At 36.9% G+C, this 22070-nt stretch overlaps 3 protein-coding genes across 8 annotated transcripts in view; 2 read left to right on the forward strand and 1 right to left on the reverse strand.

Annotated features, from left to right (window-relative positions):
* LOC132161971 (uncharacterized) overlaps window positions 1-8351 on the forward strand; it is a 9083-nt gene extending 732 nt beyond the window's left edge. The window contains 4 exon segments of the mRNA XM_059572199.1: window positions 5649-5673; window positions 5783-5943; window positions 6031-6852; window positions 7752-8351. Of these exon segments, the coding sequence (XP_059428182.1) occupies window positions 5649-5673; window positions 5783-5943; window positions 6031-6852; window positions 7752-7982 (1239 nt within the window). The 3' untranslated portion in view covers window positions 7983-8351.
* Window positions 1817-3655, forward strand: LOC132191559 (putative receptor-like protein kinase At3g47110). Its single transcript, XM_059606652.1, has 2 exons — window positions 1817-2767; window positions 2906-3655. Exons 1-2 carry the CDS (start codon window positions 1817-1819, stop codon window positions 3653-3655), a joined length of 1701 nt encoding a protein of 566 aa, XP_059462635.1.
* Window positions 8352-9762: 1411 nt separating the features above from the next.
* LOC132191477 (RNA polymerase II C-terminal domain phosphatase-like 2) lies at window positions 9763-21944 on the reverse strand. 6 transcript variants are annotated; one of them, XM_059606506.1, is made up of 16 exons: window positions 21518-21944; window positions 20801-21274; window positions 19790-20000; window positions 19534-19691; window positions 19377-19447; window positions 19179-19284; window positions 18958-19047; window positions 18574-18715; window positions 18117-18469; window positions 17954-18011; window positions 17479-17609; window positions 17326-17379; window positions 12120-12216; window positions 11424-11584; window positions 10333-10403; window positions 9763-10128 (listed from the first exon to the last, which is right to left on the reverse strand). In XM_059606506.1, the coding sequence occupies exons 1-16, from the start codon at window positions 21785-21787 to the stop codon at window positions 10023-10025; spliced, it is 2553 nt and encodes an 850-aa protein (XP_059462489.1). In that variant the 5' UTR covers window positions 21788-21944; the 3' UTR covers window positions 9763-10022. The 6 variants fall into 6 exon arrangements, 5 of the variants coding, with proteins under 5 accessions (XP_059462489.1, XP_059462491.1, XP_059462490.1 ...); XM_059606507.1 differs by having other exon boundaries at window positions 10038-10128; window positions 10315-10403; XM_059606508.1 differs by lacking the exon at window positions 10333-10403 and having other exon boundaries at window positions 10036-10284.
* Between the last annotated feature and the right edge of the window lie 126 nt (window positions 21945-22070).

Consider the following 22070-nt stretch of genomic DNA (forward strand, 5'->3'; position numbering starts at 1 on the left):
TATATATATATATATATATGTGTGTGTGTGTGTGTGTGTGTGTGTGTGTGTGTGTGTGTCAAAACTTTAATATCATCGATCACCAATATTGTTACTTTAATTATTTTAATTAATGAAATACCAAATTTGGTATCTCATAATTAAATGAACGAGATCGAGAAAAATGCATGTTATATATATATCCTTTAGTCTAATTTGAACCATGCATGCACGTTAAATTAATGTTATATATATATATCCTTTTGCATGGTTTTGCTATATATATATATATATATACATACGGTATCTCGAATAAAACATGGCTAACAGTTGGAAATTAATTATTATTATTTGTTTTTTTTTTAAGTTTTGAATGTTCAAATGGGTTACGGTACTTGTTATAAAAGAAAAGTATATATTAAAGTACTGGCCGGTGTTTGTTTTCTAAAAATTAATTTTATTGAATGTTAATTGGGATTCGATCATATTGTACAATATTAAATTAACATGATAATGTTGGGATCATATATATATATAATGTTAATATATATTATAGTTAGTGACGTGTCAAAGTAACACGTCAATAATTCTTGACGTGTCACTTTGACACGTCAGTAATTATTGACGTGTCAAAGTGACACGTCAATATTTCTTGACGTGTCAGTATTTGACACGTCAGTAAATAATTAATCAATTACTTATTAATTTTAAAATGATGTCAGATTAAATTTGGTTCAAATTTACTGACGTGTCAATTATAACACGTCAGTAAATACTGACGTGTTATTTTCAACACATCAGTAAATGTTGACGTGTAACTTTTAACACGTCAGTAAATAATTTGTTGACGTGCTACTTTTGACACGTCAGCATTTACTGACGTGCCAAAAAAATATTACTGTTTGCCACGTGAAGAAATGGCCTTTTTTTTGTAGTGTCTTGTCTGCATTCCAAGTGGATTTTGATTATCCTCTTTCACTGAACTTTTCTTTTGTTTATGAGCTCAAGTTTGAAGTCTGCAAGAATTCCCGCTTATGCAGATGATGAGTCTGATCACTTGGCGTTGCTTGACTTTAAGAATCGGATTAGTGAAGACCCACTTCAAATCATGAACTTATGGAATGACTCCGCCCATTTCTGTAATTGGTTTGGTGTTACATGTAGCCCCTCCACTAAAAGAGTCATGGTTCTTAACCTACAAGCTCAAAGATTGTCTGGCTCCATAACACCTTCTATTGGAAATCTCACTTACCTTACTGGAATCAACCTGAAAAACAACAGCTTCTATGATGAAATTCCTCAAGAAGTAGGAAGACTACGGCGCCTGCAGCATCTCAACTTGAGTTACAATTCCTTTGGTGGGAACCTTCCAAGTAATCTAAGTCATTGTACACAACTTAGAGTGCTCCATGTTGTTGACAACAAACTAGTTGGGCATATTCCAAAGCAGTTCAATTTATTGTTAAAGTTGGTTTTCCTGCAACTTGCTAGGAACAACCTTATAGGAAGTATCCCAGCGTGGATAGGAAACTTTTCTTTGTTGTACGTCCTTTCCCTTTATCGGAACATTCTAGAAGGGAGCATACCCAGTGAGCTTGGCCGTCTATCAGGCTTGAGATTTTTTAGTCTTGCTGTGAATAATCTATCTGGTACTATCTCTCCTCTGATTTATAATATATCTTCCATATACCATTTTTCTGTTGCTGCAAACCTGCTGCATGGAAGCCTTCCACCAAATGTTGGCCTTACTCTTCCTAACCTTTAAAGATTTTTTGTCGATCTTAATAGTTTCATAGGGCATATTCCCGTGTCATTGTCAAATGTGTCTAGACTTTACATGCTTGACTTTGGTGAAAATGGTCTCACTGGGACGGTGCCTCAAAATCTAGCAAGTTTTCATGACTTGGTTCATCTTAATTTCTATGACAATAGTCTTGGAAATAGGAAAGTTGGTGACCTGAATTTTCTCGATTTTTTGGCTAATTGTACAAGTTTGAAGGTCTTGGCTCTTGATTTTAATCAATTTGATGGAGTACTGCCCAACTCTATAGCCAACCTTTCCTCCCGGTTGAGGTGGCTTGGTCTGGGTGGAAATATAATACGTGGAGGCATTCCCAATGGGAATGGCAACCTTGTTAACTTGACCGATCTGGAATTACATGGTAACTATTTAAGTGGTCCTCTCCCCAATGCACTTGGGAAGCTTCAGCAGTTATGGGTACTATATTTGAACAATAACAAATTTTCAGGGTCGATTCCTTCCTCTTTAGGTAACTTAACTAAATTGATAAAGCTCTTCATGGATGAGAACAAATTTGAGGGAAGTATACCCCTAAGCCTAGGCAACTGCCAAGATTTGCTTGAACTAAACCTTTCTTCTAACAATCTCAATGGTACTATACCAAAACAAGCTATTGGTCTTTCCTCTCTTTCGATTTATTTGGTCATGTCTCATAATTCTTTAACAGGTACACTACCATTTGAAGTGGGTTACTTAAAAAATCTTTGGAAGTTAGATCTCTCAGAGAATAGATTATCTGGTGAAATTCCTGCTTCCCTTGGTAGTTGTACTAGTTTGGTGAGTTTGCATTTGGAGGGCAATTCATTTGAAGGAGCAATTCCTCCATCCTTGAAGACACTAAGAGGTTTAGACGAAATTGATCTTTCGCGCAATAACTTGTCAAGGCAAATTCCTGAATTTTTTAGCAAGTTTTTGTCACTTAAGCATCTCAATCTTTCTCATAATGATCTCTTTGGGAAAGTGCCAAGTGAAGGGATTTTTTTGAATGTAAGCGCAATTTCAATCTTTGGAAATTATAAACTATGTGGTGGTGTCCCAGAATTACATTTGCCAACATGCTACAAAAATAATACACGTGCATCCGTGAAATGCCTTGCACTCAAAGTAGCAATTCTTGTCATATAGGGACTTGTTCTATTATGTTTTTTCATCACATGTTGTAATGTTAAAAAATGGAGAAAGAGACCTTTGGCTGCATCTTCCTTAAAGAATAGGCGATTGGCCTGTATATCTTATGCAGAACTCTCAGGATCAACCAATGGTTTCTCTGTGGACAATTTGATCGGTTCTGGTAGTTTTGGTTCTGTATACAAAGGAGTTCTCTCTAGCAATGGAGCAGTTATTGCAGTTAAAGTGTTAAACCTTCAACAACGAGGAGGTTCCAAGAGTTTCGTCAATGAATGCAATTTTTTGAGAAGTTTACGCCATCGTAATCTCCTTATGGTTATCACTGCTTGCTCAAGTGTTGATCATCAAAGGAACGACTTTAAGAGTCTAGTTTTTCAGTTCATGTCTAATGGAAGCCTAGACCAGTGGCTGCATCCTATAGAGGATGAGCAACATCAATGCAAGAGATTGAGCTTTATTCAGAGACTGAACATAGCCATGGATGTCGCTTATGCATTACAGTATATTCATCTCCATTTCCAAAAACCGATTGTTCTCTGTGATTTAAAGCCAAGCAATGTCCTCCTCAATGAAGATATGGTAGCCCATGTTGGTGACTATGGATTAGCAAAGTTCGTCATTGACGCATCACATAATCCCTCCAAAAATCAAAGTATGTCAGACTTTTCAATTGCATTGAAGGGTTCCATCGAGTACATTCCTCCAGGTTTGTTTTCAACCAATAACTCGATTCAGGCGAAAGTATGAACGAAAGTTCAAACCTAATTTTGATAGGTCCAAGTCTAATTCTTAGGTTATATATATGATTAAGTATAGAACTATAATATCTAGTGATCATGTATTAATGTATTAATAAACTGCAGAGTATGGGATGGGTGGCCAAATTTCCATACTTGGAGATATTTATAGCTATGGTGTACTCTTGCTGGAGATGTTCACTGGGAAAAGACCTACCGATGACATGTTCAAAGAAGGTCTGAGCATTCAAAAGTTTACTGTAATGGCTTTGCCATATCGTGTAATGGATATAGTGGACTTGTCAATGCCCTTTGAAGAAAATGAAGATGATGATGAGACAAATAATGTTGACATAGAAGAAAGCGCAATAATCGAAGAAGTTGATCATCATTTCAATACCAGAAGCAGAGTGGTGCATTGCTTGATCTCAATGTTGCAAATTGGACTATTGTGCTTTGCAACATCACCTCATGAGTGTTTGCCCACAAATGATGTCGTCAACAAAATGAGGGCAATTACAGACACATTTCCCTGAAGTCCGGCATGCATCACCAATTGATGAAAACATTTATCTTGGTATGTGCATGCTTAGTGGGTTCGGTGTAGGTTTAGCTTATATATCCTAGGTATGCACCCATAGATATGTTCATGTTTGGTGTGTCATTGTTATCATCTGTTTTTTTTATCTCTTATTTCTTATCAAATAAGTGCATGGTAGAATGTTATGAAGTTGTGTAATTTGAACTTATTGGGATCTATGAGAATTATTCAGTTTATCCCATATTCCTTGGGAATGAGACGTCTTTGATAGCTTGGTGAGATTCCATATACAGTTGTGTTGTGTTTTCTTACATCCTGTTGTGTTTGTCATGAGTGCTGCATCAAAGTGGTATAAGCGGCAAAGGCTCCTATTTGTAATTTCATTTCTAGCGCAAGTTTTCATTGTAATTAAATTTTAAATTTTTTTTTAAACAGAAAAAACTCAGAATGAATAAGTTATACTCACGTTCGAGTTCATTCAAAAAATAAATGGATCAAATTTAAACATATTATCTAACTTGATGATAAATTCAAGCTTGACTTGTGATCAAAACAAAATTAAACAAACCGAACTTAAAAATTTAATACTTAGTTTGATGGAAATACATGATGATTGCACGCTCTTATCGGAGATTCGGAGAATGCCCTCTCAAGCCTAGACATGATCATGGTTGGGCCAGGCTCGAGCTACATGGAGTCAAGCTCGGCCCGGCCTGGGAACAAGAGCACCAGTGGCCCTGCTTGGGCTTGAATACCAGGTCGAATAGGATCCGCTCATTTACATAATTATATCGCTATTAGGCCCCACCATTTATATAACCCATTAAGGCCACGCCTCACAGTCACTTACTCACAGCAATAACAGCCACTAGAAACAGATTACATTGACTCACCACAAACAAACAAAACCCTACCGAGTTGCAGCGAGTGAGCGAGCGAGTGATGAACACCCTATCAAGTTCGTCCTCCAAGATCGTCGTCGACAAGTTCGTTGTTTCACCGAAAGAGTTGTTTCTTAATAGACCCGAACCTCGTGTTTTACGGTCAAGTGAAGTTGCTGATTTCGGGTTCTCTCATTCGATATATGTGCAACACAAGGCCATACAACCGGTGGTTGCTCGTCTCTCGTAGGAAACCCAGGTCTTGTCGGTCTCTAGAATCTCCTTATTGTTTTTTGGTTCTTGTTGTTTTTTGTTTTTCGCTTTTGTTTTGTGCGAGACCTTTTCTTTCTTCTTCTTCTTCTTCTTGCAGCTGCTGAGCAGAAACACACTATTTGGTTCTCTGTTTTTGATGAGCAGCTTTCAAGCTGTGTGGTTAAGATGTGTGTATATATATATATATATATATATATATATAAAATAAACACACCCACAAACGCTTCCTTTGCTTTCTTTTGATAGATACATATAACCGTGTAGATTGAATCGTATATTGACAAATTTGTATCACATTCTCTGTGCAGGCAGGATTGGTGATTCAAGAAATTGGTAAGTTGTAGTTGGTCTTTTCCCAAATTGAAGAATCATGTAACTTTCCATTGGTCTTTAGGATTCTCCCTAAATCTTTGAGTCTCAATACCTGGCCTCTGTTGCGCAGATCCATCAAAGAGTGTTCATGTCAAATTCCAGTTACAGAAAGAATGCATGTTTGGTGAGCAATTTCTCATGGTGGGGGATGATACTATGTTTGGCTTATGGGACCCTTCAAGTGCGATACCATTGAATTGGTCAGATGGGCACGTATGGACTGTGGAGCTGGTGAGTCAAAAAAAAAAAGGTCAATGTACAAGAATTTTTTTTTTTGAAGATAAATTGATCTAGTACTTTGTCATTGTTGTCAATTAGGATATTCCTATTGGAAAAGCAATCCATTTCAAGTTCATACTAAAAGGAAGTAGTGGAAACATCTGGTGGCAACCTGGCCCAGATCGAATTTTTCAGACATGGGAAACTAGGAATACAATTACTGTTTGTGAAGATTGGGACAATGCTTAACTTCAGAAAATAATAGAGGAAGAAAAATTTGCTGATCAGAATGAACAACCAACGGTTGACTCAGAAATGTTGATTGTTGCTGAGAACTTGACTCGTCCAAAGGAGGAATTGGAATCAGCCATTGCTGACATCAATACTTCTCCTGCAGAAATATCGATTGCGGAACCACAGAAGGAACAAATTGTTGCTGATAACATTGCTCCTTCACCAGAGAATCCCAAAGCTATTGTTGCAGATAATATAAGTTATTTTGAGGAGGACCCCAACATGAATGCTAGTAGCAAAGTGTTCAGTGAAACGATAATTACTGATCCGAAGGAGGAATTTGCGGCTATCCCATACAAGAGTGCAGTAATAGCAGAGGACATTCTTGGAAGTAATGACAGACCTCCAACAGTCAAAAATCCGATAAGCACAGACATTGAGGGAAACCTGATTAACCATGTAGGAGGCCCTGTACTGGTTCCTGGCTTGACTCCATTGTCAAGAGTGGCAGCTGAAGAAGCAAGTCAAGATGAAAGTGAGAAAAGATTTGCAGAAGATGCCTCTGCTGCAACCCATGAAGCTAAGAATCATGACATGCAAGAAGCAAACCAAGATGAAAGTGAGCAAAGAATTGCAGTCGATGGCCCTTTGGGAGCCTATAAAGCTGAGGATCACATAGTGCCAGAGGTAACTGCTTGAAGAGTGTAATCTTCTTTTTTCTTCTCTTCTACTACATTTACCTAAGCCAGAAATAACACTCCAGTCCATTCCATTAAACCACAACTTTCCAGGGCTAAGAGATGCATATTGCTGAGAACTTGTATGATCTTGAAATCTTGTTTTCCTTGAAGAGGAACTTCTCAAGACGATAAAGGGAAAGGCAGCCTCTTTGATGTTGTCAAATTTGAGCAACTGCATCTCCGTTTATCATGAATTCAAGCAGAAGGGTCCATTGACAAGCCTAAATGTTCTTTTTTTTCACAATAGGAGCATTTAAGCTACTTATAGGACCAAGTTTTCATAGTTGCAAATGAAAATAGTTCTATGATGTGAAATTGAAATTTACCATTCATAGCATTGTTCATTATGTGCTTCCTCGTTCATCCCACAAATTCAAAAGTTCTGTTATACAATGTGCACTCTACTTTAGTTATGCGAAAATGAGAGGGAGCACTCAACGGACAAGGATTCTCTTCATTTCACTTGAAATGGAGATGAACCAATATATGGTCAAGATTTAATGTTGTTGCATCTAATGATGTAAATTATGCTACGTCATTTAAATTTTTTGAATGACGTGCCAACATATTTATCATATGGCATCATCTACATCGTTAGATACAACAATATTAAATCATGATCTAAATGGCTCATGGAGAGGATCCTATTCTCCACCGGAGAATTTGGTGCTTGTTGTCTCATGGTATTGATTGGATGCAAGAGCTTTTCCAATTTATTGCATTTTGTTTTCTAAAGCAATGTGTAATTCTCCCAGAAAGAATTTAATAAACTGTTCTATTGTGTATACTATTCTTGTCATCTTTTATCCATTATTTTTCCTTGTACTGAAACCTAATCAAATTCAGTTGGAGGAGAAGCAAGAACAGGATGGTGACCACTCACATCAACTAGCGCCTGGAGAAATTTTCAATGATGAGGAAGAACAGCTTGTTAATGGATTTGAACAAAAGCTTCATGTACCAAAAAGAGAAGAGCAGCCTCACCCAGACCCAATCGACAATAAGGTCTTGCAAAGAGACATTCAATGGGGCCGCAACACCCTGCAGAAGCTTCTAACTAGTTTAGGATTGCTTTAGCATCAACTTCTAATGCCCTGCCATTTAGGATTGCTTTGGTTTGTTTACATTGCAGTGTGTACAAATCAACTTTGTTGCCTCAGCCTGATATTGATTGTATTCTATTGTGTGAAGAGTGCTAAGGTTTTGAATTTCCCTTACAATTCTGTAAATTTTTTTGGAAGTCTAGTTAATAATGGTTATTGTAATTATGCTATGCAGTGAAAAAGCAGATAAACTTTTGACCAAATCACATGCCTGAGAGAATATTGAGTTGGAAATTGTTGCAACTAGAATGTAATGACAGGTTATGTGAAGACTGATCTCTATGTGGAGCCTATGAGAGGTCTGCTGGAGTCTCAGACCGTTTCTATATTGACCTTTTGGGTCTATAGCCCTAGTAATGGTTAAACAAGACATATATATATATATATATATATATATATATATAGTGTTGTAAACTCTTCTATATTAATACTATCTTCATCATAGTGAAAAACCACAGCAACTCTGTGCTCATAAGTCATAACCCTAGTTAGAGTGACCACGTGAATTTGGTGTTCATCTGTGTTTGTTTGATTTCCTAACAATGTAGTCTTACAATCTAATTTATAGAATCCCTTTTCTCACAACCTTTTCCCTTCATCTTTGAATTATACCTGAAGGCTCGGCTGAAAGATAGAGCTGCCCTAAAAGCAGTCCAAATTTAGCATCATCTTGCCGCTATCGAAGTTTCATAGAACAAAGTATCGGTGCACGTGCCCCCAGAGAGGCACGTGGGAAACATATAGCCTGGAGACCAAGTACCCACTGAGAAGGACCATTCTCAATTACCAAGGATATCATCTGATTAAAAACTTAAAATTTATTTATTCAATGTGAAGACTGAAGAGCGCAGCGTACGCAATGGGGTGTGCTCACTTTCTGCCTCATCTCTATGTAGGTCTAGAATCCGAGACCCAGGTGTGCCCAATGCCAAGACTAATTAAGAAGTTCAATCCTCAAGGCAAAAGACATATTGGGAAGTAAAATTAAATTTTATGAAATAAAATAAAAAATATTATCGTTCATATATCTAATCATTTCGTACCGTCTTCCTTTTAGTAATTTTGTTTCATAATACCATCATCTAGTATCAACCACTTCTTTTATTTTCTCGATAACATTATTAAAAATAAAATCTAGAACATGTATAATTTATTTTTAAAACACGTTCAAGACCTGTTTTAGATAACATTCCATCCGGATAGCAATATCATAAATACTCTTTGAAAGAGTAGCTTCATCTAACTTTCAATCTACCACTCTTATTTATTTAATTAATTAATGTTTTTGCTATTTACCCTCTATTACTTATAGAAATCCCATTAACAGCCAACATAAATAGATTTAAAGATCCTCCTCAAATCACAGTAGTTTTACTAGAAAAAAAAAAACACAAAAAGCTTCGAAGGAAAAGTTTTTTAAAGAAATCAAGAGTTTGAAATGGTTAAAAATGTTTAATATCGTACAATACACTTACATGTAACATATACCTATAGGATGGTTTCAAAAAATAAAAAATAAAAGAGGATACATATTTAAATGGATTTTTAAAAAAAATATATATATATGTATCATAAAATGCTATGGTCAAAAGGCCACGAACCCAAGCTCTCCCCCACCCAGCAACCCAAAAGTATAAAAAATTAAAAATAAAATAATAATAATAACACGGGAAAGGGATAGACTACGGCAATCTGTCTTTTGAAGACTAGACAATAATAAGAATGGAACATCGTAAGTCGTAACCAGGTGGGTGAGACGGGCCCAAATACTATTGATTGCGATATTACTTGAAAGCCTATGTGACAACAATTTCAACCTTGATATCCAAAAAATAAACTGGAAAATGTAGGGCAAGTAAAAGTAGAGCCCATCTTCGCAAAAACACAAATCTAAAACAGAATTTTTCACCTCAGCATAAGCTTTGCTAGGGAAAAATATGCTGAACTATGTAGAATGCCTAGTTGTAGACCTCAATTAACTTTTTGTCTAAATATCCTAAAATCTTATGATTTCTCATGAAACAGGATGCCCGCTCTTCTGTTGCTGAAAAGACGGTAGGCTCTGTGAAGCACGAAATAGTTCGTCCTTCGTTCGTTTACTAGGAATAGAATTCGGTAACCTGGAGAATAGAATAGCGGAATAAATCACCACAGATCACCACATTCCACATCATACAGCCTTTAAATTCTCCCTCTCAACAGCATTTACAGAGTCAGCAAGAAGAGCGCTTGTCCTCCCTCCCAATCTCTCCCTCTTTTGTCAAGCAGCCAATTCACTGAAAATAAAAGAGAAATAAGAAATTTACCCCTTTGTCTTGTGTCACCTTGGGGAAGTGGCTCGCTTCTGTACTTGCTGATTTACATTAGAAGTATTCCCAGATCCACCTTCACCAGGCTGAAAATCATTTTCATCAGTACAAATGATTAAACCAGATCATCCATTAAGAACACAAAACTGCATTTATGCATCAAAGGCTTTTCATCTTCTAAAAAGAGGTTTCTTTAATGTCTAAGGATCTTCACACACATTGCAGAACTTTGGGCCAGCAAAAGCCGAAAACATGAAACAATTTACTAAAACCAACCAGGATAAATCCTTTCTGGGACTCTCATTCTATTGAAAATCTGGTTTGTCAGACACGAGGAAACCACAATGTACTCACAGAATAACAATACAAATTTTTTAAAACAGAATAATGACAATACTTCTGCGGGTGCCAGGAATATCTGTTAACAAAATCATACATATTATTTTAATAATTACTTTAGATGCATGGTTTTCTATGCATACAAATGAACACAGAACATGATAAATATACATGTTAGATTTTATTTTATTTTTGATAGGTAATCAGAGAGTACACAAGACTATAGTCATGTCCTTGTGCTACAATTTTTAAAACTTGTGCCCATAACCCTGTGGTCATGTCAAAACATGGCGCCCGTGTCCGTGTCCAGCAATCATAGACAAGATCTTTTTCAAATACAGCAATTAAAAGATTAATGTGAACTCATGTAAATAGTCATTGCCATGAAAAAAAATGCTTAAACACAACAAATGTTGAATGAAGTATTAAGATATAAATGGAAAAGCTGAATCTGACTACTAGCGAGTACTTGGATAATGGGTAGAAACTAGGGACTGACCACCAAGCCCTTACCTCTTAAATTAGGAAAGAATGGAGCCTGGGTAAGGCAGCAATGGCAGACATGAAGCCAGCTCACTCCCCTTTCAATGATTTAGCTCTTACATCTTGATGCGATGCAAAATTCAAAAAGGGAGTGGTTTCTCTCTACACAACCACTACCCCTCATCTGGAAATTTCTCGCCTACATACCCTTTATCCAAGCATCACCTATGTCTTTGAACAAAGAAATCAAATCAAATACGAAAAGGGCATCGTCAGAATCCCACCTCAGAAGTGCTCTCTTTGGGCAACCCATCTTCTCTTAGCAGTTCATTCGTGCCGGGACTGACGATATCCCATAGAAATCCATTTTCATTTCCGAGGGAAAGCTTATCAAAATCTCCGTCAACAGCCCCAGAACGAGGTGCAATATATGCTACATATTTTTCTGCGATTCCACACACCAAGATGCATTCAGAATCATTGCGTTTAGAATGTAATTATTTAATAACCAGAATCAAATGGAATAAGTACTACCAAGGAGTAAAAGTAAAAAATAATTGTTACCGTCTACAGTTGATGGTATAAATGTTATACTCAGAAATAACTTCCTTATCGACCAGAGTACTAAAAGATTACAAGTTTCTTCTACTTCTTTAATGCCAGATACACCAACAATAAGGAGACATCCCCACTTATCTGAGAAACGGCAATAATAGGCAACATCCACAAATAGCCTTCCTTCTAAAACAGCCAGCTACCCCTCAAAACCCTCACCACCCAAGAAGAGATTCCTTTGGCAACTAAACTCCTCTAACTCACCAATACGATCACACTCCACCTTACCTAAGCTCCACAACTTCTAAAGGCCACATCAGTTATATATTAAAATAAATAATTCCTACAAAAGTTTATGTAGTATAAAATAAAGTCAGCTTCAAAGAAGAAATCTGTCTTGAAGAACGAATAAGAGGAGGATTTACCTGCTAAGCTGTGAAGAGCATTCTCAGCAGCTTGTTGGTGCGCATCTTTCCTTGTCTTACCCATTCCAACCCCTATCTTCTCACCAGTGAAAAAAACCTAAACCAAGGGATCCACAGAATGAGCTTAATAGAGTCCAAAGAGAACAATATGGTTCCTTAGGCTTTCACAAATCTTTTTTAAAAAAGAAAAAAGAAAAAGAAAACATCAATTGCAGCTTACTTCAAGTAAACAATATACCAAAAATATGATAACAAGTAGCTATAGAAGCTTTTAATATTATGAAGAAATGCAATGAAAACCAATGAATGCATAGCCACAAAAGAGTGATTTAATTCAAGTTGAAAGGAATGACAAGTGTAAAGGTAAGGCAAAAAAATTGACCAGTAAAATAAGAAAATATAAACATGATAATAGAAAAAAGAAAAAGAAAACATCAATTACAGCTTACTTCAAGTAAACAATATACCAAAAATATGATAACAAGTAGCTATAGAAGCTTTTAATATTATGAAGAAATGCAATGAAAACCAATGAATGCATAGCCACAAATGAGTGATTTAATTCAAGTTGAAAGGAATGAAAAGTGTAAAGGTAAGGCAAAAAAATTGACCAGTAAAATAAGTAAATATAAACATGATAATAGATTATGTAACAAACGTATGGCCTAGAGATAGAATTAAATGGTGAACAAAAAATATATATATTTGCAGCCAACCCAGTAGTTGGGACTAAAAGCAAATCCATAAGTAATTTGGCCCCAAGGGGAGGGGAAAATAAGAGAGTCGATCTAGTGACCTCTGTTTCATGAGAGATGGTTCGGAATCGGTTATTCTTAATCTCGGACATGGGTATTTTGGTAAGAGTTACTAAAACTTTATATACAAGGTAAAATGAGATTTCACAACTATGAAAATAAACAAGGAATTGATTTGGGTACCCAAGGGTAAGAGGTAATGAATTAAAGTGGCAGTCACTTTATGACTTTAATTCGACTATTGATTATCCAGTGCAGGAATCAACTGCACTAACATAAGAATGTCATTGAAATTATTTTAATAATCAAAAATAAAATGCTAGAGTATAATTATAATGGTTTAGTGAAATTAATTGTAATTAATAGTAACTTAGGACAAGTCATGAGATGACAAGTGTCTTAGGCCTATTGGAGCTAGTTTTTATTTTCCCTTTAGGTCCCTCTCCAAATTGATTGTTTGAGCTAATTTACACGATCTTCTAAACACCCTAGTAGCCGTGTTTTTCAAGGTGGAGGCTAGAGTTTTTAATCCTATTTCTACCATGAGGCACATGCCTAAGAGGAAGAACTCCATACCCGAAGGAAAGTAGTCCTTAGAGTCTTGCATGCTAAAGGTAGACAGGAGTCACAGGACCTTGTCTATGTATGCAGCCTGGGATAAGCCCTACATCCTATTATTCGATCTCGCAAAAGCTTAATCTATAGGATGTAGCCTACTTCTCCCACATCCATATCAAGCTGGTTGGATAACCAAATCGTGACTATTGATAATGTTTCTATATCATTCACAATGATTAGGATACCAACACACAACACTTTATCTTGACGCCTCTTGTACACACATGGCTCATCAGTGACCAAAGCAAACGCTTTCCAGATCAAATATGATGTTCCATGACTTGGACGCTTGCTTAAGATCATTGATGAACTTTTGCATCTTGCATATTATATGCTCCTGGTTCTTCGCAAAAACCCGTTTGACTACATCAGAGAGATGTCCTCATCAAGATGACCATGAAAGGTTGTCTTGGCATCCATTTGTCAAATTTCATAATTTGAAAAATGGATTAGAGGGTCTAGATAGACTTAAGCGCGTCTTCCAGGGAAGAAGTTTCCTCACAGTTGATCCCTTATTTCTGAGAAAGACCTTTTTCAACCAGCCTTGCCTTGAAGGTTTCACCCTTCCTATCTACCCCTCTTCTACTTGTAGACCCATTTTCAATCTCTGGGTTTAATGACATTAGGCGCCTCTACAAGTTTCTAGACTTGGTTGGAATACAAAAATTCCAACTTGGTTTCCACATCATTAACCGCTCCAGATCTTGGGATCTGATTAATGTTCTTCAAAGACATCTTCACAAGCTTCACCCAAGAACATGAAGCTATCTTCCCACTACAATGTGGTATGATGGATTGATGGTACTAGGTATCTTATGGTGTATCTCTTTTGCTTGAAATTGTTCACATAGTCTTTTCAAGAAACCTGGTGTTTGAGTTAACAAACACCTTTCCTATCATCAAGACCATAGAACAATCCAACCCTAGTTCCTTTCAGATACCCAACACACAAGCATGCTTTAGGAAGTATGTTGCAGTCTTTAGGGTATATCCCCAAAAGGATATAGGTAGAATAGCGTTACTCATGCTAGTCCTTACTATCTCTAAAAGAGTCTTATTCTTTCTTTCCGCCACACTATTTTGTTGGAGAATCCCTGAGTGCGGTCAATTAGGATACAATCTTAGCCTTTGACAAGTGATCCTTAAAGATTGTGAACTCACCAAGAGCCAATGGGCCCATCTTTGATCAGTCTTTAGATCCTTACTTGGATTAATATGTCCAAAGACATGCGTTGCAAATACATGCTACGTTAGTAGAAAAAACCTACCTAATTAATGATAAAGAGCTAAGTAGGTTCTAAAACAGGGTTATAGAAATGCAATAATCATAAGTAATATTTTTCAGACTAACAATAACAAATTCAAAATAAACAATTTATCATTCTTTATTATGGTGGTATATTTCAAAATAAAGATATAATAGCATTTATCCAAAAGGGAGAGTATAAATAGTTTGATAATGTTGGAAGTCTCACATTGCTTGGGTATTAAGGAGATGGGCCATTTATAAGGGTGAGGGGAAACCTCAACTCTTGAGCTAGCTTTTGGGTTGAGTTAGGCCCAAAACTCATTTCTAATAGATAAAATTAAAACTACTGTTTTTCAATATACAAATAAATCTCTAAAAGAAAAAACTGGAATATGCATTCCTTCTTCATGCGTTAAGCATATCTTTCCTTCTCTTAATTATTGTTTTCTTGAAACCCCTGCAATCACATTGCAGACACGATTAGTGTACCTGAATCCACACACTAGAAACCAATGAAATTCACTACTAAGCATTTTCCAACTAAAAGGAAGAACCATTATTAGCTTGGCGTTTGAGAGCCAAATACTTTGGGCAGTTTCTTAGCCAGTGCCCTGCTTTGCCACAATGGTAACACTTTCTTTTAGACTTGGCTTTTGCTATTTTGTTCCCTGCTTCATTCACTCCTATGGCAACTCGCTTGCCATCTCGTTTAGAACCCTTCTTCTTTTTCCCGCATTTCAACTCAGCAGAAGAAGCTTCAGCCATATGCATACTAGCATTGACTTTCAAGATGCTATCTGCTGCGACATTCACCAATTCAGGCTAAGTGTAAGCCTTTTTTGTTCATGGAAACACTTGGTCTGTATTGATTGAATGAATGTGACAGGGACTGGAGATTGACAATCAATCTTTGCATCCAACACCTCCAGTTCTTTTAAGCATGCAATCATATATTGACAATGATTGCGAACTGGTACTTCTTTAGTCATTCTAGTATCAATTAGACTCTCTCGTGTCCTGCCTAGCAACACTATTTTGTTTACCAAACTTATCGTTCAGACTAATCAACATGTCTGAAGCGAGTGAAAGGTCTTGCATCTCATGCTGGAGATCATCTGACAGAGATGTCAAGATGAAGGTTCTCGCCAACTCGTTGAAATGATTCCAACGATCATATCGTTGTATGACCTCCTGAGTGGCATCCAAAGCTGGGAACTCTAGACAAGGCTGAGACACCACATTATTGTGCCCTTCAGCTATCAATATCTCATAAAAACTACACTTCCATTGTGCGTAATTTGATTTAGTCAATTTAGTAGTCTGATTCAAAAAGGTGGCAGGAGAGTTAAAAGAAGACATTTTAATCCGAAATATTAAAAATGAACATAATTAGGGAAAATACACTTCGCAAACAACAAATATATTACAACACCTAAAAGAAAACATAACAACGACAACCTAATCCTGCAATTACAAACACCTTCTGTAGGGAGCATGACCCATGGTAAAGGCGAAATGCTTTAACTATTATAATTAGGCGAGAACTATTTTCATCATTAATGGCATCTAGGTATCTCAATACCAAATATTAACAATTAGTAGCTCTTCCCTTAACCTCTAAGTTTAAGATGACAAGCTCCATAAGAAGGATAACATCTTAACTTAGTCAAGTGTATACCATCATATAGATTCAACGTGATTCTCAAGCAACTTCACCGCAACATGGTCATTCATGATGTTAATCACATCTCCTCTATTCCACGGAAGTCGATTCTTATAATCCGCAAAGTAAAGACACACCCTGCAGGGAGCATGACCCATGGTCAATGTGAAATACTTTACTTTACATTACTATAGACCAACAATGGATGCCATGAGACTTAACTCTTGAATCTCTATCTCACTTGATGTTTTGAAATATTGGGTTTTATTTCACAATTGTGACCTTTCCCTTTAAAAACTTCACAAAAATGGATTAGTGTCCTAATCTCATTAAGAATCATAGTTTGAGTAGTAATCCAAGTCAAACTAGGATAACTTATCCGATGAAAGTCCTATTTAATTTAGGAGTCCCAATCTCATTAGGAATCCAACTTAAAATAGGAGTCAAAGTCCCAATAGAAATCCTAGTCAAACTAGGTTCTCTTAACCCAATATGAATCCTAGTAACACTAGCAAACCTAATCCTACTGGGAATCCAAGACACACTAGGACTCCTTGTTGGACTTGGTCTTTAGAATCCAAATCCTTGTGGCAAAGAGAACATATCGATACATTTCTACCAACCTAACTAACATATTGTTCACGTTGATGAGTCCTCCAAGAGTCCAATAAAATCCAACTCAAAATAGTAAGATCAACAAATCAACCACTACAAGCAACAACTTGGGAGAAAACACATGGCAGAAAAAGCATTTCTGTAATTTAACCAATTGGTTGGTGATAGTTGAACCATTCTTTCATAACTCACAAAAAGAAATATTTACTTTTCTAAAGTACAATAAAAAATGATATCATGGATAGATGTTCAGACAGGAGTAAAGATTCAAAATAACTTTCAAGAAGGAAACACAGTTGCACTGACCTCAACAGAAAATTGCAAATCTTTACTGGTGCTTACAACAGACCTGAACTCAACCTGCAAGATAGGACATAATATGGTGAACAGCCCAACAAGGATAAGGGAGGACCAAAAATAGATTAATGTATCCCTAGTCAACCCAGAATACATCTGTACCTTGGAGCTGCATCTACGTGCAATTTCATGCAGAACTCCAATGGATAAAGGAGAATGTAGCAGGCTCAATTTCCCAGCTTCAGTTTGAACATCTCTGCTATTGGACACCTGATTTTGAGATACACCAATCTCTGCAAGAAACTTCAATCAGCTAATAGATATATAGATACTAGATAGGCATTGCTCATCATAAACAGCACATCATTCACAAAAAGAACACATCATCAATCTTCTTATTCAAGCTTGGCATTGACAGCAAAGGCTAGAAGGATAGTAAAACATCAATTTCACTTTCCCATCCCTCTGATTTCAATGCAGGAATCAAAGCTATAATAAAAAAATTTAATACATACATGGAGACCCAAAAGGGTGCCTTGCTAGATAGACTAACTGAATAGTCTTTAAAAAAAAACCTATGCTTTTTAAATTTTAGATATAAAGATACATGAATTCAAGATTTTGCAAGTTCCCATACCTGATAGCTGACTTGCAAGTGGAATATTTTGTTTTTGCAAACCATAACCAGCACATGCCTGCATAAAAGCAAGAAGAAAAATTTCACTCTCTCAGTCACCTGTAAAAATGATTGTCAAAACCAGATAGTGATATTGTAAGTTCAAAGAACATCCACAACAAACCTCTTCAAATGTTTGTGAGAATAAAGCAGGAGTAGATCCTGGTGTGCTAGGAGGAAGTGGATTTAGATGGGCACACTGTTTATCAGGTTTTAATGGTTCAGCTTCTTGAACAAATCCCAAAGGTCGATTATTTGAATGTCCTCTACTGATATCATCTTCCACCAACCAGCCTCCCTGTGGCTGCATCACTGATGCTGATTGTGTAGGTAATCTTGACAGAATAGGAGGTTCACCTGAGCTTTGATTCCTTAGATCTGGACCACGCTTCGTTGTAAGGAGTCCTCTCTTCATATCATAATCACGATCAGATGCGATGCAATCTCGTCTAACAGGAGCTCCAAGTAAACCAGGTTCTACAATATAATTGAAGAATATGGTTAGACACAAAGCATATATCTTTAATAACGGATATCAAACTTTCCAAAAGATAAATATATTAAGAGAATGAAGCAAATACTCTGAGAAGGCGTCAATGGTCTTGAAGATGCAGGTCCAGTGACATTCGGTAAGACAGAAAGAGGAGGCTGAGAGGTTTCATATCTTAACTCAGGACTACTTGTCAACGAAGGAGTAGCCAAGTCGTTAATATACTTCTCATCCTAGAGAGAGAGAGAGAAAAAAAAAAAAAAACAAGACAAAACAAAACAAAAGAGAATTAAAAATGTAAATAAATGATCAAATTCCCATTATGCTACATGCACATAAGGAGCAACAAAGGAGAAACTTTTGTCATAAGAATAACATTCGCCAATTGAAACCAATTAATTACGTTGACTCATAATGCTAACATCATTTAGCATTCACTAATAAAGCCACATCCACTAATATATTAAAAACCTACCATTAGGTTTAACCTTCGTTCAACTTCAACACCATTCATGCCTTCACTAATGGGAGCATTAGCATTACCATTTGGTACAAATCCAGCATCCTGACATTCAGAAACAATTTATCATAAGAAAATTGTTTTAGAAGGGGAAAAAAAATCGTAACAGCAACATACAGCATACCAAAAAAAAAATGTTAAGTCTCATGGCTTGAGAATCAGATCAGTTCAAATACCTCTGACATCATGTAGTTGCTCACATCAGGAGCAGAAGGTAAATTTACCACCTCATCTTCATAAAAGACTTCAGAGATTCTTCGTAATAAATTCTCATCGAACTCTCTGGATGCAGGCATTACATTTATAAATTGCAACTATAAGTCAATTCTCAAAAATGGATGGGTTATATGATTTTATTAAGAAAAGGCCCTTACTTGAAAAAGTAACCTCTGACATTGCATGCAACGTTTCTTGCTACACAGAGGACTGGAACAGCGAGAGCAGTCTATTAAACAAATAAAAGAACAAAAAGGTCATTAGCATTTTAAAAGAACTTATCTCAACAAATATAGAAAAGGAAAAATAAAGTACCTCTGCCTGAGGAGCAAAATAAGGAGTGAATGCAGGAACCACATGAACTCGAGGTTGGTCCTTATCTTCCCAAACCTTTGAACGGTCATCAATTACCATTGCCATCTTTGGATGACACATGCCATCCCGGAAGACATTTAGCAACGATTTCCTGGAACCTGTCAGGTCAGAACCAAGAAAAGGATTCACAAATTGATTTAGGTTTAAAGAGAGGAACAGGCATGAAAAAAGGTCAATTTGTTCTCGTAACACTTGCCTGATTTGACACATATAACACGGTCCCGGAGTTTATTTGAACCTATAAGGTGTGCCTCCGGGTCAAGAAGCCTCCACATTTCTAAGGCATAATCTCTTTCTGCCATAGTGCACACATAAACTTCAAACCGTTTCCTACCTTTTGCAGTCAAATAGCTTCTCAAATCCTCCCAAGCAGGTCGTAACCTCACGAGCACACTTGTGTCACGATTCTACACAAAGGAAACAACCAGTCCTTAGGAAAACAAGAACAGTTAGCCATCCAACAAAAAGATTTTAAAAAAAAAAAAAAAAAAACAACAACAACAACAACAAAGACAGCCTAACATTTCAGAAAGCATCCATCCAAACAACTTAACCAATGTGCTGTATCCACAATTTTGATATCTTAGTATTAGTATTAGTCAAGTTACTTTTATACCCTAACAGCAAAAACTATTCCGCCAAACTAGAAACCCCGCACGTAGATGGCTGGACAGTGACTGCATAAATGCAGTTAAAATCCCTAAATGTGTTACCATAGGATGCTCCAACTGTCCAAACTCCCGATCAGCAAGCAAAAACCATGTAATACATACTCAGGTTTCCTAGCTGATTGTAATGCATCAGCATATCATCGTCTATAGACACATCTTATTACAAATATATTATTACATATCAGCATATCTCATTTTTCTTCAGACACATCTTATTACAAATATCAATCAATCGGTACATATGGGTGACTTGTGTGTATGCGTGCGAGCATGCACATGTTGTACAAATACTGAGCCATTTAATTCATCAGCATATCATAGTCTATGAAGCATCTGGATATAGTATACCAATATAGAAAGTTCTTTTTGTATCCATTATCAATCATTTCGCTAAAAGTAAGCACTCATCCAAATCCATTACTTGCTGCTCCATTCGTTAAAGTATTCCTTGGATATACACTGTATAAAACTCAAAGAGTGCATCTAATAGAGATGATAAAGAAACAAACAATAGAGAATCAAAGTGATCCTCTTACCTCAGGATTGATACGAGTGAGGACAATATTCTTTTCTTGCAACCGTATTACAGGCCGAACAACTCGTTCATGGTTATCAGATAGCCGCAGAACCTCCTCCAATTGCACCTTATATGCCTTCCCATTAGTATCCACCACAAAATCGCTCTCCATGTACTGCTTCAACAGCATTCGATCATCAATGTACCGCTTCATCTCGGCAGCCATTCCCGACACACGCACAGGATCGGTCTGGCGTGCAATCCAGCCTCGAAGCGCCTCAATTCTGTCCTCAAACGACTTCATGGTGTTTGCAACGATGAGCGTTTCATCAAGATCGAACACGATCGCCAGACAACGCAGATTCAGCATCCCTAAGCTCGCATTGTACAGACCTGCAGGGACCGAATAGCACCAAAAGCACGGAAACTTCTTCTGCTTACTTGGCATTGCCACTAAATGAATCTCTCCGTCTCCAATCAATACCACGGCCGTCTATATAAACAAACCAAACAATTTTTTTTTTTCATTTCTAATTAAGAAAAATAAAAGAAAGTACGAGAAAATAAAATTCTACTTATTTGATTTCCAATTCTCACAATTTTTTCTAAGACGTTTTGGTCATATAAATAACAACATAACGCTCAAAAAAACTTCAAATTTTTGCTACATTCTCGGCGACAAAAATAAAAATAATTGATGAATTAAAATTTAAAACGAAGCGGATTGAGTAGCGACCTTGAGTTCGTAAAAGCACATGGCGTGGAGATTGATCAGATGGGACTGCTCGACCGGCGAAGACGACTCGAGCTTGCACCGAACCGAAAACGAAGAAATCGTTTGGAGGATCGAAAGCGGAGGGCATCGTTCACTCGGTGGCGACACGTGGTGGATGCGAATCTCGTTGTTTGGGAACTGGAAATTCTGGTCCGAAACCGGGATAGCGTCCAGCTCTCCCAAACACAAGTCACCGTGGTAGACCACGGATTTAAACCCTAATCGACTCATTTAAATCAAATTTGATTCGACGCTAAACAAGGAAAAATAGTAGAAAAAAGCATAAATGTATGTAAAATTAGGGCTATCTTTGTGAAATTTGAGATTTATCCTCTCACTCTCTCAACTCTCTTGCTCTCTCCCCCTCCCTCTCTGCCCCGGGTTTCAAACAAGGGCATATGGGGGTCTGAATTTATAGGCGGAAGTGGTCCGTTAACTATATAGTGTTGGTTTTTATTGAAATTACGAAAATACCTACTCCGTACGATCCAATCGTTGTTGGCCAGCAAAGAGA

The sequence above is a fragment of the Corylus avellana genome, chromosome ca9, assembly GCF_901000735.1.
Source record: "Corylus avellana chromosome ca9, CavTom2PMs-1.0".
NCBI lineage: Eukaryota > Viridiplantae > Streptophyta > Magnoliopsida > Fagales > Betulaceae > Corylus > Corylus avellana.